General features: G+C 47.7%; 2 protein-coding genes across 4 annotated transcripts; one reads left to right on the top strand and one right to left on the bottom strand.

Annotated features, from left to right (window-relative positions):
• The first annotated feature begins 458 nt into the window (after positions 1-458).
• Positions 459-7,296, top strand: LOC143436837 (uncharacterized). 2 transcript variants are annotated; one of them, XM_076921307.1, is made up of 6 exons: positions 459-669; positions 1,732-1,883; positions 2,598-2,729; positions 4,641-4,670; positions 6,386-6,547; positions 6,938-7,296. In XM_076921307.1, the coding sequence occupies exons 2-6, from the start codon at positions 1,766-1,768 to the stop codon at positions 7,219-7,221; spliced, it is 726 nt and encodes a 241-aa protein (XP_076777422.1). In that variant the 5' UTR covers positions 459-669; positions 1,732-1,765; the 3' UTR covers positions 7,222-7,296. The 2 variants fall into 2 exon arrangements, with proteins under 2 accessions (XP_076777422.1, XP_076777423.1); XM_076921308.1 differs by lacking the exon at positions 2,598-2,729 and having other exon boundaries at positions 468-669.
• Positions 7,297-10,153: 2,857 nt separating this feature from the next.
• Positions 10,154-12,103, bottom strand: LOC143436838 (uncharacterized). 2 transcript variants are annotated; one of them, XM_076921309.1, is made up of 4 exons: positions 11,956-12,103; positions 11,820-11,849; positions 11,154-11,315; positions 10,154-10,708 (listed from the first exon to the last, which is right to left on the bottom strand). In XM_076921309.1, exons 1-4 carry the CDS (start codon positions 11,960-11,962, stop codon positions 10,305-10,307), a joined length of 603 nt encoding a protein of 200 aa, XP_076777424.1. In that variant the 5' UTR covers positions 11,963-12,103; the 3' UTR covers positions 10,154-10,304. The 2 variants fall into 2 exon arrangements, with proteins under 2 accessions (XP_076777424.1, XP_076777425.1); XM_076921310.1 differs by having other exon boundaries at positions 11,770-11,849; positions 11,956-12,034.
• Between the last annotated feature and the right edge of the window lie 999 nt (positions 12,104-13,102).

Genomic DNA, 13,102 nt, shown 5'->3' with positions numbered 1-13,102 from the left:
ATTTGGGTTCATTCTTGATGAACAATAGCAAAAACTTTCTCAGCAACCCTAAACTTCAATCATGGTACAAAATTTGTATATAAGTATACAAATATAAGTATACAGTGTATAAGAAACCTAGTTATATTCCACTTACATTCCATTAATGTTGGAGACACTCCACTTTATGTAATTTAATATTTCCTAAGCAACATTATTAATAAATTTTTATAGCATCAATTTTTTTCAAGTTTCTCCCACAGCACTGTCATTGGAAGGAAAAAAATCCCACTGGCAAACATGTAATATTTTACAATACATTGCAAACAAATTAACACTTAGAATTCTCAGTAAAAGAATAACTCATTCTTTCCAACCCAAACAGACCTAGAGAGAGCAGGGAGAACAGAACTGTCTCCTTGGCTGCCTTCCATCACTACCCAGAGTGGATTCATCAGGCCTGGAGAGAGCAGAGGAAATCGAAACCGATCTCAGTGGCTGTCTTCAGTAACTGCAGTGTATTTTCATCCAGAGTGGATTCATCAGGCCTGGAGAGAGCAGAGGAAATCGGAAACCCATCTCAGTAGCTGTCTTCAGTTACTGGGTGCACCTTCAACTAGAGTGGATTTCTAAGGCCTGGAGGGAACTGGGAAACCGAAACCTATCTCATCCTCTAGTTTACATCACTGGGTATGTCTTTTTCAACCACAGTAGATTTTTCCACTCTGAAGAGAACTGCATTTTCCAGAAACTAATCCAAGATCCAGCTGGTGGTAGTAGTGAGGGTGGGGGCGTCAGTCGGGATTTTCAGGAATCTTCAGTGGGCAGGGCCACAACAGAAATCCTAGTCGGATGCCCCTAGGTCTAGGAGGCAAAAGTCCCCAGAATCTGAGGGGAGGCCAATGTCCAGTCTCTCTCAGAAGTCTTCTAGTTCTCACAAAGGCACCTCTCTTTAAAGGTGATAAGTTGTTTTTCCTGAGCCAGTGCATTAAGACAATTCAAGAAGGATTAATTGTATATAGCCTACTTTATTGGCTAGTTTATTGGGAAGCTGCTTTCAGGCAAAATCACTGGCCCCCAAGGACCAAGTTCAGGAACCTCCCTATGGGAGTAGGAGGATGAGACACAGAGAAATGTACATGTACCAAGAGAGAACAGAAGTCCAGGAAGAGACAGACTCCAGAGTGACTGGGTCATACAGGGAAGAGCCCTGGGGAAAGGACAGCCCAGCCTCTGGGCTGAAAAGTTTAGAGTTTGGGACAAGGTATACCAGGGAAGGCCTGAGAGATGCTGGGAGAACCTAGAGGCCAGGTCTGGAACCTGGAGGCCAGGTCTGCTTTGATAGGTAAAATATGCACCTCAGTCTCTCGTGCTTGGGTCTGAAAACCAAACGGTAGGTGTGTTCCTAGAAGGAAGGGACCCCAGGCCCCACTAGTCCCTGCAGGCTAGAGAGTAGGTAAGTAAGCTGTAAGTGTTAAGAGTAATGTAGTCAGATCCTGCCACTTGTAAGCAGCTGGACCTGGCTGGTTTGCTGCCTAATGTCTTTGCTATGGAGCCTTCTGCCCTGGAGCAAATCACTTGCACTGTCTGAAATGGCTCCTTAATTCCCACAAGAAGCAGGATCTCAGACCCTGTGGCTGGGGTCAAGTCCACTGTGGCCACCAACTCTGAGCAGCCTCTCTGTTTTCAGGATGGTTGGTGGAATCCAGCTCTCCGTCTCCAATCTCATCAAAGCTCCAATTCATTTCATAGGTTTGGTTCCTGTTTGGAACCTTTACTGGGCCCCATGGCATTGTCTGGGACAGGTACACTGCTGGCTTCCATTGTCTCCAAGATAGCATCTTCAGCAGCTATGGTCAAAGCTGGAGGGGCAGTCTCTGGCACCATTCTAGCTGGATCACAGGGTGAGTGCCCATGGAAGGGTGGAGAGTGGGCTGGGAGGGGACAGTTATGGATCATTCTGCTTCCTAACCTCAGAGCTGCCCACTGTCTCACATCCATCAAACTCTTGTCCCTGAGAAAGCCCTGAGGGAGTCAAGAAAGACAGACGAGTGTATGGGGCAGGGTCTGAGTCCCTAAAAACTCAGGCTTGCATGCTTCATAGGGTTCTCCTCGGAGACTTTGGTCCCTGGGGTCTGGAGCGGGGTCCTGCCATCTTTTGTAGAACTGTTGGTCCTTCTGGGTGTACAAGCCATGGTATCAACGTAAAGTTCTCTCCTTCCAGCTTGTGAAGGCCTCTCTGTTTTTATTTATTTAATTCCCTTGCACAAATCTTCTCTCTCGGCCCCAGATTTCCAGCCTGCTGTGGAGATTTTTCTTGATCATTTGCCTGGATGATGAAGCAATGTGTAACACTCTCATTGGGATAACATTAGCTCATTCGGTTGCTTTTCTCGCACTGAAAACAAGGCTCTTAAAAACCTACCAGTGTTCCTAAAAGAAAATAAAAGGTCAGGCCTCCTAAATCTATACAGAATCTTTGTGTATAGCTGCTCTTCCCTTCTGTTGCCCAGGGAAGACACACTCAGCCCCCCACAGGAGTCTCTTCATGAGGGTTTGAGTCCCTTCATGAGGGATGGGCTTCTGACCCCTCTCTGATCTGTGATTTCACCCTCCAGGGCTCACCCTGTTAGCCCAGACTGCCCTGGGCTCTGGAGCATCTGCACTTGGATCTGCATTGGGAGGGCTGAAGGTTGGCACTGCTTTATCAGGGTTCCATGCCTCCGCCTTGGCTGTTTCCCCCATTGGAGGTAACTAGCCCTGCATGTCCACCTGACACTCCTGCTTGGGACCTGGGTCTACATGGAGAACTATGACAAGCCACCTCTCACATTCCTTCTCTCTCTCTCTCTCTCTCTCTCTCTCTCTCTCTCTCTCTGTGTGTGTGTGTGTGTGTTTCTCTCTCACACACACAGAAGGAAAGAGATACAGGGAGATACAGGGAGAGAGAGAGAGAGAGAGAGAGAGAGAGAGAGAGAGAGAGAGAGAGAGAGAGCAAGTGCCCATTTAAGCTTGTGACAACCTTTCTGATAAACTTTTCAATGTTTGAAGTGTTGACACCACCATGTCTGTCAATATTATTCTTCATTGACCACTGTGGACCATTCTTCCAAGGCCCTGTGCTGGAGGGACTGTAGGGCCTTTCCTTCTCTGAGGGCCACTTAATAGAAAGGAAATTCAGAGTTGGACAATCAAGATATATGTGGGAGTGATGAAAGGAAGAGCTCAGGGCAGAAGCTCTGAAGATCCACCAGAGTCTAGGCTACCCCTGTGGCCATCAGTGGAGCCCAGCATGCTGGAAAACAGACAGATAACACCCATCCTTAGGAGAGGACCTTCTTGTCTCATGGGCCATGTGCCATCAGTTGACAGACAGACTGCCAGTCAGTACCAGTGAGCAGCAAATACCTTCTAACCTCTGGCCACTCAGCACCTGATTTGGACAAGCCTTGTTTCCATTCCTCTGCCTTTTACCCCAAGGCCACTGGAAACCTGGCTAAATTCCCCAGGTTACCTTTGAACTGTTGGCCCTTTGAGCTTCAGAGAATTCAATCTGGGCCCAGTGGCTGCAGGGGATCAGGATCCTAAATGGCTCACACTGTTGGGAACTGAGCCCATGACCTTCCTATGACTCAGTGTGGGATGTTCGTGTCTAGAGTAAGGGGTTCTACCCTGGAGAACCTGAGAAAGCTTCTTGAAGGAGTATACAGTGACTTACAGCCTCAGTAAATTCAATCATGGCTCTCAGGTAACATTCAGATAAAAAATTTATATCATTGATACTGGTCCTCCACCTGGATGCAAGTAGACCTTACTATGAAGCAACACTTCCTGATCTGGAGACTTACTGCCTTGTGTGGGGGCAAGGAGTGTGTCTGAAAATCCACACTGGCAAACACTGACCCTATATCATATCAACTAGTAGTCCTATCCTGAGGGACGAATCCCAGCATGTTAGCATCTATGGTTTGACTGAGAAGGAAACTCAAACCTCCTATATGTGAGTGTGTGGTCCTTAGTTGGTGGGCCTGCTTAGGAAAAATTAGCAGGTGTAGCCTTGTTGGAGAAGATGTGCCTTTGAGTTTCAAGAGCATCATGACTGCCTGCCAACCTGCAGCCAGTCACAATGGCGGCTTATCCCTACATCAGTCAGGCCCACAGCCCTAAATTATAGAGCCAGTAGTCTGTGCTCTGAGAGGCTACATGCATTTTCTAGTTCTACATACATGAATACTGGTCTTTTTTCTTTTTTTCATAGAAGCCAGGGCAGTCACTTTACTACCAACCTGTTCTCCAAGCCTCTGGCTTTTGTTGTTGTTGTTGGTTTTTTTGTTGTTGTTGTTTTTTTTGTTTTGTTTTGTTTTGTTTTGTTTTGTTTTGCTTTGTTTGAAAAGCAGTTGGGCAGAGAGAAGAAAAGTAGCTTCAGATTTCCCTTCTCCACAGCAGGCAAAACAGCAAGTAGAGAGATACAGGGAGGACAAAGAATAACCTCTCTGAAGTGTTTGGAGTTCTCCAGAGGCAAGCTATCAGGTCCTGCTCAGGGCAGAGATATGCACTGGGTCTCTCTCTTAGGGAAGGGCACACAGGGCTCTTTCTTTGCTATGAGCTGGGTGGTGGAGGGGTGGGTGACAGTTCTCACAGGATTTCTTTTTCCTTTTTAGCCAAGGCTGCTGTTGCTGTGCTTGGGGGAGGTAAGTGACTTCAGGAAATAGTGCAGGTCCCCTCCTACCTGTCTCTGTCAGCATGGAGCCAGGACACAACCCATCTTCTCCCAGTAGGTTTCCCTGGAGGTCATGGGGCAAAGGTGGTGACTGAGTGAGGGAACTGGTTGAAAGAAGGAACTAGAAAGAAGGAAGGAGTGTAGTGGTGTAGAGGCAGGAAAAGCCACATCTTCCTCAATGCCTACTCCCTCATGTGAGAGCAGTCACCTTGTGACCTGATGCATGATTTGAATTCTTTTGAGCTCCTAATTATAACCTTGAAAGAAAAAACAGGACGGAACATTTTATCTGTCCCATTTAGTATTTACCAAGGGGGCTCTAGGAAGGAGAGAAACACTTGGAATGCACTAGAGTTGCTGTGTGTTGGGGTCCAGCACTCACCTCACATACCACATGAACACTGAAGTCACTCAGAGAAGGCTAGGGTGTTGAGCATTCACCCCAGGACTGATTGAGCATGGCCTCAGACCAGACTCAGGAGCTGACTGCTCTCCTGAGCCAGAATCCTACAGAGCTCAAGCCTGAAATCCACAAACATCTGTGCCAAGTTATTTTGCCAATCAGGAGTTAGGGTTAGGAGACTTCCTTAGGAACATACTGTACCTTTATCCCTTTCCCATTGGGTATGGGTAATCAAGTGTGGTCGGGGACTTCCCTTGCCCAACATTCACATCTCAGTCTGCCAGCCATGATGTCAGTTACCCATGTTCATGACTCTTTCTGCCAAGTAGGATGTCAACTCTCAGGAAGGTCTTGGGAACTTAAACTTTATTTAACTCACATTCACGGTGGAAGTCTTATTTCAAATGGCTTCTTACATTGGAACAGATGTTCCTTTTATGTTGGGGTCTATACTGGGGGTAACTTATATGGGCAAAAAAAATCTATGAACCATACAAGTTCATATATTGTGCAGGATGTGTTCAGACTGAAGTTTATTAAGACCATATCTACAAAGTAGTTTTAACTGACATGTATTGTGATTGGTTTCTAAGAACAGAGCAGCACAGAACACTATAGAATAAGCAAAAATTGGGCATAGAAGACAGTTCCCTTGTAACAGTAATCACAGCACAGGAAACCGTGTCTTGCAACATTAGTAACAGGTTAAAACTCCTGGCTAGACAAACTGCAGTTACCCAGGCCTAAAGACCTGACAGGTTCCATCAGTTTGGTGGCTTCTGACATGCTCAGTGAGAACCCAGCAGGGCTGGGACATGCCTCCTCCTGTCACTCCAGTTGGGTTCCACTTCTGTCCATTGCCTGGACAAAACATTCTCCTGTAGAAATACTTACTCAGGTCTGCTCCCTTATCCCAAGATCAGACCAAGACAGACACTGAGCCCAGCAAGCAGCCTTTCTGAATGTCTTGCTCCCAGTCAGAGCCAGGTGAGAACTCCATCCTCAGTGACTAACAGCTGCTCTCCTCCTGTGTTCCCTGCATCCTGACTCCCAGCACTGCAGTTCAGAGTGCCTCCTGCCTAGCCCTTCACCCGTGCTCTCTAGGCTTCTCCTGAGGAGGAGTTACAGGGAAGAGGAGAAGCCTGGCTCTGTCTGCTCTGTTCATCCTCTCCTTCTCTAGACCCCTGGAAGTCCTTTAGGCTCAACAAAGTGTATTTGGACACAGGGTGGGGGTGGGGCATCCCTATCTCCAAGTCCACTTGACAAAGCTCCTCTTCCCTCAGCCGTGACAGTAGCTGCTGTACCACCTGTGCTGAGTGCTGTGGGCTTCACTGGGACAGGAATTGCAGCCTCCTCTCTAGCAGCTAAGATGATGTCCTTGTCAGCTATTGCTAATGGGGGCGGAGTCCCAGCTGGTGGCCTGGTGGCCATTCTGCAGTCTGCTGGTAAGTGTCTTGGAAGGAGGACCAGAGGGAGAACAGGTCACATCCCACTCTCTGTTACTTCTTTCCCTTCTTTCTGGGGTTTAACAGGGGAGGTGAAGGAGAAAGTGTAGCATTGCAGGATGGTTTACCTGGTTTAGTCCTCTCCTTAGGTCCAGCCTTTTCCCTGCAGAGGGGGATGTTATCTAGCTGGACTATTACCTAGTGTTCATGTATGGAGTTTTTCCTGCAAAAGCAACAGTGTTGAACAGAGGTGCTAGAGCCTTTGGGAAATAGCAGGGGTACTGTGGAGATCCTGTGCCCCTGGCCATCCAGGGTGGTCCTGGCACCTCTGACCTCTCTGACCCATAGTTTTATCTCATCATATATTGGTCATTGTCTTTTCCTTCCCAGGAGCTGCTGGACTCTCCATGCCATCTACAGTCCTCATGGGCTCTGCAGGGTCTGCTGTTGTAGCCAGTGTGATGGGCATCTGTGAGAGTTACTACCCCTTTCTCTTCATGGCAACAGAGGTGGCAGACATGGGAACAAAGGTGGCAGACATGGGAACAAAGGTGGCAGACATGGGAACAGACGTGGCTGACATGGGAACAGAGGTGGCGGACATGGGAACAAAGGCGGCAGACATGGCAACAGAGAAAACACCACCCAACTTGTCTAACATAGAGACGGATTAATTACCCAAGGGGGAAAATCTGCTAACACAGATCACCTAGGTGGAAATATGAAATAAAAGCAAGTTCTTGCCTGTTTGTTGTTTCTCTTCCTGTGTGCTGTTTGCACTGTAAAGGTAGGGGCCAGAGCTCTCTGCCCCGTGGGATTGGTTGGGTTAGGTTCAACTCTTCTTCCTGCTGTGTTGTCCCAGACCAACATGGTGTAGGTGTGCGCTCAGCTCCACTGTATCTAACTGTGATTACAGAAGCGGCTCCTTGCCTTGCTACTGCTCCACACCTCTGAGCATGTCACTTTCTTATGCCCCTCCCTAAGTGAGGAGTTGACCTCCCTGACTTCTCAGATGCCAGCCAGGATGGGCTTCAATCAGTTCCTGTGAGGAGGTTGTCCTGGCATTCTGTTTGAGCCACTCATCTCAAAGGCAGAGCCTGGTTTGCATTCATATCATCCTCTCTACCCCTGTGTATCCTGGGATTATTGCTGGTGGTCTGGATCAAAACCCTCATGTGAGTCAGCTGAGCAAACACAATGTAAACCCTCTGCCTGTACTTCAGTTCCACAGGTCTACTAAGGAAATTAAATTTACCCCTGTGTCTGACTCAGTGCAGACCTTGTCCATGCTAGGAGAGAAGAATTAATTTACTAGTTATGCTTGTTTATGGGAAAAGGTAGTTTCTTCACATTGGGTCCTGGCTCCAGTCCTCACATGCAGATGGCTCTACCCCTGGGGCTGTGGGAGGAATCTCCCTGGGACAGACACAGGCTTCATCCTTCCTCTAAGAAAGAAGTCCCACTACAACAGTGTCCCCAGACTCAAAGGTTTCCACTCTCTCTTTCATGATTAATGTCACCTTTTCAAGCAGTGATCTGTATAACTGGGTAATTCAAAACCCAACATTCTCTGAAAATCATGAGGCCCACCTCAGTCTCCTCAAGACAGGTTTTATGCCCACCAGCTGACCTAGCCTGAATGCCCACAGATCCTGAGCACCAACCAACCTTGGGTCTGTCAGAGCATCACTGCCAGACAGTGTAGCTCAGAGTGGGTTTTTTTTTTTCTGTGTGACCTGACTGGGAGATCAACACTGCCCAGGATAAGGAGGCTCTGAACAGGTTTTCCAGACTGATCTACAAGGATTGACCTAGGTCCTGGGAAAACCTCAAGGGTGAGAGAGGTAATACAAGAGTCCTAGGAATCACACACTGTACTCCCAGAGCGGCTATGTGAGCCTTACCCCTTGTTCACTCCCTCAGACCCAGACACCTGAAAAACCTGCCAACATTTTGTCATTCAGGCACCCACAGATAGTAGAAACATCAGAAGTTAGAAGGATTTGAGCATATGAATGGGTTCCAGTTAATGGAGATAGCTAAAATGTTTACAATAAGTGTCACCTTTAGAAAATATGCAGCCGGGCGGTGGTGGCGCACGCCTTTAATCCCAGCACTTGGGAGGCAGAGGCAGGCGGATTTCTGAGTTCGAGGCCAGCCTGGTCTACAGAGTGAGTTCCAGGACAGCCAGGACTAAACAGAGAAACCTGTCTCGAAAAACCAAAAAAAAAAAAAAAAAAAAAAAAAAAAAAAAAGAAAAAGAAAAGAAAATATTGACCTGGACAGTAATGGAAATCCTTGAGGAGAGCAATTCATGATATGTCAAAGGGGGAGTCCAGGACACCAGGAAGGAAGAGAGGAGAAGGGTGTCTTATCCAATAAACTATTGCAACTGGGGAGGGCGCTAGCCTAGGTATTGTGAGCCTGGAAGAGTCCAGTGACCTCTCTGTCCAAGTCCTATTTCAGTTGGTGGCTACCACAGCTATGCTAATAAAGAAGCTGACAAGGTGAATTTGAGCCAGGAACTCTTCCTAACTACCACATACTCTTGAGGCCCCTTTGAGATGGGAACCTGAGAGAGGTGGATGTTCAACTCTCACATAATGCATGATCAAGAACAGATCCTGGCCCATCCCCACAACTGGTTCTGTAAAACTTGAGCCCTCATCCCAGACTGCAATCTGCCACACAACAACCAGACAGAGCCTCTGTCCAGTGGCCTGGAGGTGACAGATGAGTTCCAACCCATCAGACCCTACTTAACAGATGCCCACACACAACCTTATCACTCTGTGTGTTCCCCAATAGACTCTGCATGCCTTTCCATGTCCCACACACATGCCCCTCTTCCAGGAAGTCTTTTCAGTTCTTTTCCATGAGCTTGTATCCCTGCCTCTCTGCTTTTCATGAATGTGCCTGGTGCCTGTCACTGGGGTGAACCATATATTTTGTGTCATAATTATCTCATAAATGCCAGAATCATCTGGATTTCAAAGTCTTCTAGGTGTCAGTGTGGACTCTGTCCAACACTGCACAGTTTATCACATGGGTGATGATTGTAGTCCTTGACTGAAGTGTGGTTAGTATCCAAGAACCTAAGGCAAGAATTTGTGTCTCCTTTCCATGTTAAAGTCATTATAGATGGTGGTGACCATTTTTGTTTCCATCTTCTTCCTGAGGTACCAGTTCAGTAGCTGAGCCCACCGAATTTACCCGCTGGTGGTTTTCTGTCAGACTCTCAGCTGTACATTTGCAGTGCTATAGGCTGCTCATAGCCCTGGAAATCCAGAGCCCTTGATGAGGAAGGACTCAGAGCTCGAGGGCCAATGGTCCTGGCTACCTCTCACCTTTTCCTCATGACAGAATCCTCTGTCAGTCTGACCTTGAATAGTAAATAAAGTTGGTCCATGAACACCAAAGAGGCCCTCACACCACACAGACTGTTTCCTCTAATGCAGGGACCACATAAAGCCCTCTGCCTACTGACTGTGTGCTGGCCAATCTGTCACCTCCCTCTGATCTCCAGGCCAAGGCTGGATGGCAAATCCTGAAGACATGGAACTATCAGGCCACAGCAGCATTCAAAGAGTCACCTCAAGCAAGACAGCCACACCAACAAACCACCTTTATTTTTCCTTGTTTTCTGTCTTTAGTGAGGGTTTTGAAGGTGCATCTTGGTACATTTTCTCCTGGGTAATTCTTACAGGCTTTGGGTTAAACTGATAGAGGTGTCATCTCCTAAATTCAAATCTTGCCCCTAACAGGTTTGGAGGCTCCTGCTCTCCAGAGACTCCTGCAGCTCCTGCAGCTCCTGAAGTTCCTGTTGCTCAGGCTCCTCTCCTCTGGAGGCTCCTGCAGCTCCTGCAACTCCTGCAGCTCCTCCATCTCCTGCATCTCCTGTATCTCCTCCATCTTCTGCATCTCCTGTATCTCCTGCATCTCCTGTATCTCCTCCATCTTCTGCATCTCCTGTATCTCCTGCATCTCCTGTATCTCCTGTATCTCCTGTATCTCCTGCATCTCCTGTATCTCCTGCATCTCCTGCAGCCCCTGCAGCTCCTGCAGCTCCTGCAGCTCCTGCAGCTCCTGCGACTCCTGCTCCTGCAGCTGCCCCCAAAGCCCCCAGGATGATGTTGGTTGATGTGGAGAGTCCAAGAGCCCCTGGGAAGGAGACAATGCAGTGACAGTCAGTGTCCTGGGACTTATAGTTCACCATCTCTTTTTGTCTGAAACTTGGGGCTCTGCTGTAGACAGAGATGTTTAAAGAGGACCAGAAGGAGAAGATAGTTTGGGGTAAAATGAGATGCAGGATAGCACTATTCAGATAGGAAAGCCTCCCTACTATGCAGGACAGAAAAGGACCCAGTAGCAGAAGACACACAGAGAGTAAATTTAGAGCCCAGGTAACATGCATCAGGCTCTTTCCCACTCTCCCAGTGAGCACTGCTCAGCCCTGAGACACACAGTTACCTCACCAAGAAAGAACCAGGAAATAGGGATGGAAGGAGAACATTTGGGTTTCATAAGAAGGTGGGACTGTAGGGATAAGAAGGGAGTTACCATTCTTGGCTTGATCGTTGGTTATCTTACCCGATCTTACACTCACCCACTGACTGGAGTGTGGCTACCAGGCTTCCTGCTGCAACTCCACCCCCATTGGCAACTGCTGCAGCAGACATCATCTTGGCTGCGATGGATCCGGCTGCAATGCCTGCCCCAGTGAAGCCCATGGCACCCAGGACGACAGGTGCAGCTGCCACAGCCAGGACTGTAGGGACAAGAGCTAGGTGAGGTAGGCTGAAGGAAATGACCCACTCACGAATTCCTTGTTTGTTTCTGCTTTCCTTCTACTCTGAGGAGCATAAAAAGGGGTCCCAAGGTAAAGAAGAAAGAGAGGGCAGGGAGTCTGGTGGAGGCAAAGAAGTCACTGGAGGAAGTGACAGAGCCATGGTGTGGCCAGGCTGTGACACTTGAGAAGCACCACCTTCACTGGACCTGGGGTTGTGAGGGGTAAAAACAACCCTGCAGTGTTCAGCAGCTCCCCCTCCCAGCAGTCACCAAATTCCTCTACTTGCTGCTCATCATATATAAGGTCTGGAGGAGAAGATGCACAGGAATCATAAGCTCATCCTCGGAGGAAAGTTAGCACAGCCTTGGCTCCTGCTCTGCATGCAGGCAGTCCTAGAATCCAGCTTTAGACCAGTGCTGGGAGTGGTACCCACCTCACATCACATCGCCCCGACCACCTTACCAGCTGGAGCAAGAAACCAACCTCCTCCTATAGTAGCGCCCACCAATTTTCCTAGGCAGAGATGGACAGGTAGAGGTTAGAATTTGTTAATAGCAGCAAGTTCTCTGTGGGTTTGGGTCAGGCAGGCCAGTTCCCAGTCCATCCAGAGGCTACTAACTCCGCATAATGAGTTGTCCTGGTAGCAAGCGAGTTGTCCTGGTAGGTAGCACACTGCCTACTTAGACAGTGACATAAATCAGAGGACAGCAAGAGAGACTCTTGCCTATGAAGCAACAGGGTCATAGTCCACCCCTTGAAATGAGTCAGCGTCCTCATTTGAATGCAATAGGAAAAGTAAGCACCTCCCCTCCACCTACCTGCTTACTTCCTGCCTCGAAACTGAAACAAACAACACACCCTTCTGTCCACAAACTCACCAAGAATTCTCACCTGAAAGAGATTGACAGTTAACTGTAGAGCCTCGGCTGTGTGACCAGCTAAGGTTATCCAAAATGCCCTGTTACCACACAGTAGAGCTTTGATGAGATTTTTGTAGTAGCAGAACAAAGAAAGTCATAAATTAAGGCACTTAAAAATGTACATATACATATATTTATATATGTATATATGTTATATTAATATATATTACATATTCATGAGGACATCAAGTGGGATAGACAAAGCCAGTCTATCTATGACAGGAGCCTCTGTCATCGGCCTGATGTGCTAACTACCAGTGTCCCTCTTTTTGTTGGCAGGAGGCAGGTGTTTGTATATTCCAAAGGATTTGTCTAATGGTTCCAAAGACTTTAGGTTGGGTACAGACACCCCTTGAAATGAGTCAGCGTCCTCATTTGAATGCAATAGGAAAAATAAGCACCTCCCCTCCACCTACCTGCTTACTTCCTGCCTCGAAACTGAAACAAACAACACACCCTTCTGTCCACAAACTCACCAAGAATTCTCACCTGAAGGAAATTGACAGTTTACTGTAGAGCCTCGGCTGTGTGACCCAACTTTAGGTTGGGTACAGGGACATTGAATGGCTCTCACAAGGGCTAAAGATGTCCTGAGAGAATTCAGATTTGAATTTGCAGCATTTGAAATTTGCCACAATCATGGAGGTTCTAATGAGTCAATAATCCTCACAGAGGGTTCAGTCAAAGATACACAGCTTCTTTCCTGGAACCTTGCTCAGCAAAAATGTATCTACTTTCCTCACTGTTCTGCAGAGCAGACTGTTTGTGTTCCGGCCAGAGCTCAGCGTTCCCACAGACCACCTGGAGTCGACTCCTTTGCAAAAGCGAAAAATCGAAAAATCGTTA

This window comes from Arvicanthis niloticus, chromosome 23, assembly GCF_011762505.2.
Source record: "Arvicanthis niloticus isolate mArvNil1 chromosome 23, mArvNil1.pat.X, whole genome shotgun sequence".
Lineage (NCBI taxonomy): Eukaryota > Metazoa > Chordata > Mammalia > Rodentia > Muridae > Arvicanthis > Arvicanthis niloticus.
Note: the sequence above shows the minus strand (reverse complement) of the source record. Positions and strands in the feature narration are given on the sequence as shown.

Coding starts and splice junctions, on each gene's coding strand:
- LOC143436837 (XM_076921307.1), top strand. CDS start 1,766: ATGGCATTGTCTGGGACAGGTACACTGCTGGCTTCCATTGTCTCCAAG. Junction 2,730..4,640: donor GGCTGTTTCCCCCATTGGAG/GTAACTAGCCCT, acceptor TTTCCTTTTTAG/CCAAGGCTGCTGTTGCTGTG. Junction 6,548..6,937: donor GGCCATTCTGCAGTCTGCTG/GTAAGTGTCTTG, acceptor TTTCCTTCCCAG/GAGCTGCTGGACTCTCCATG.
- LOC143436838 (XM_076921309.1), bottom strand. Junction 11,316..11,819: donor GGGCGCTACTATAGGAGGAG/GTTGGTTTCTTG, acceptor TTGTCCCTACAG/TCCTGGCTGTGGCAGCTGCA. Junction 10,709..11,153: donor AGCCACACTCCAGTCAGTGG/GTGAGTGTAAGA, acceptor TCTCCTTCCCAG/GGGCTCTTGGACTCTCCACA.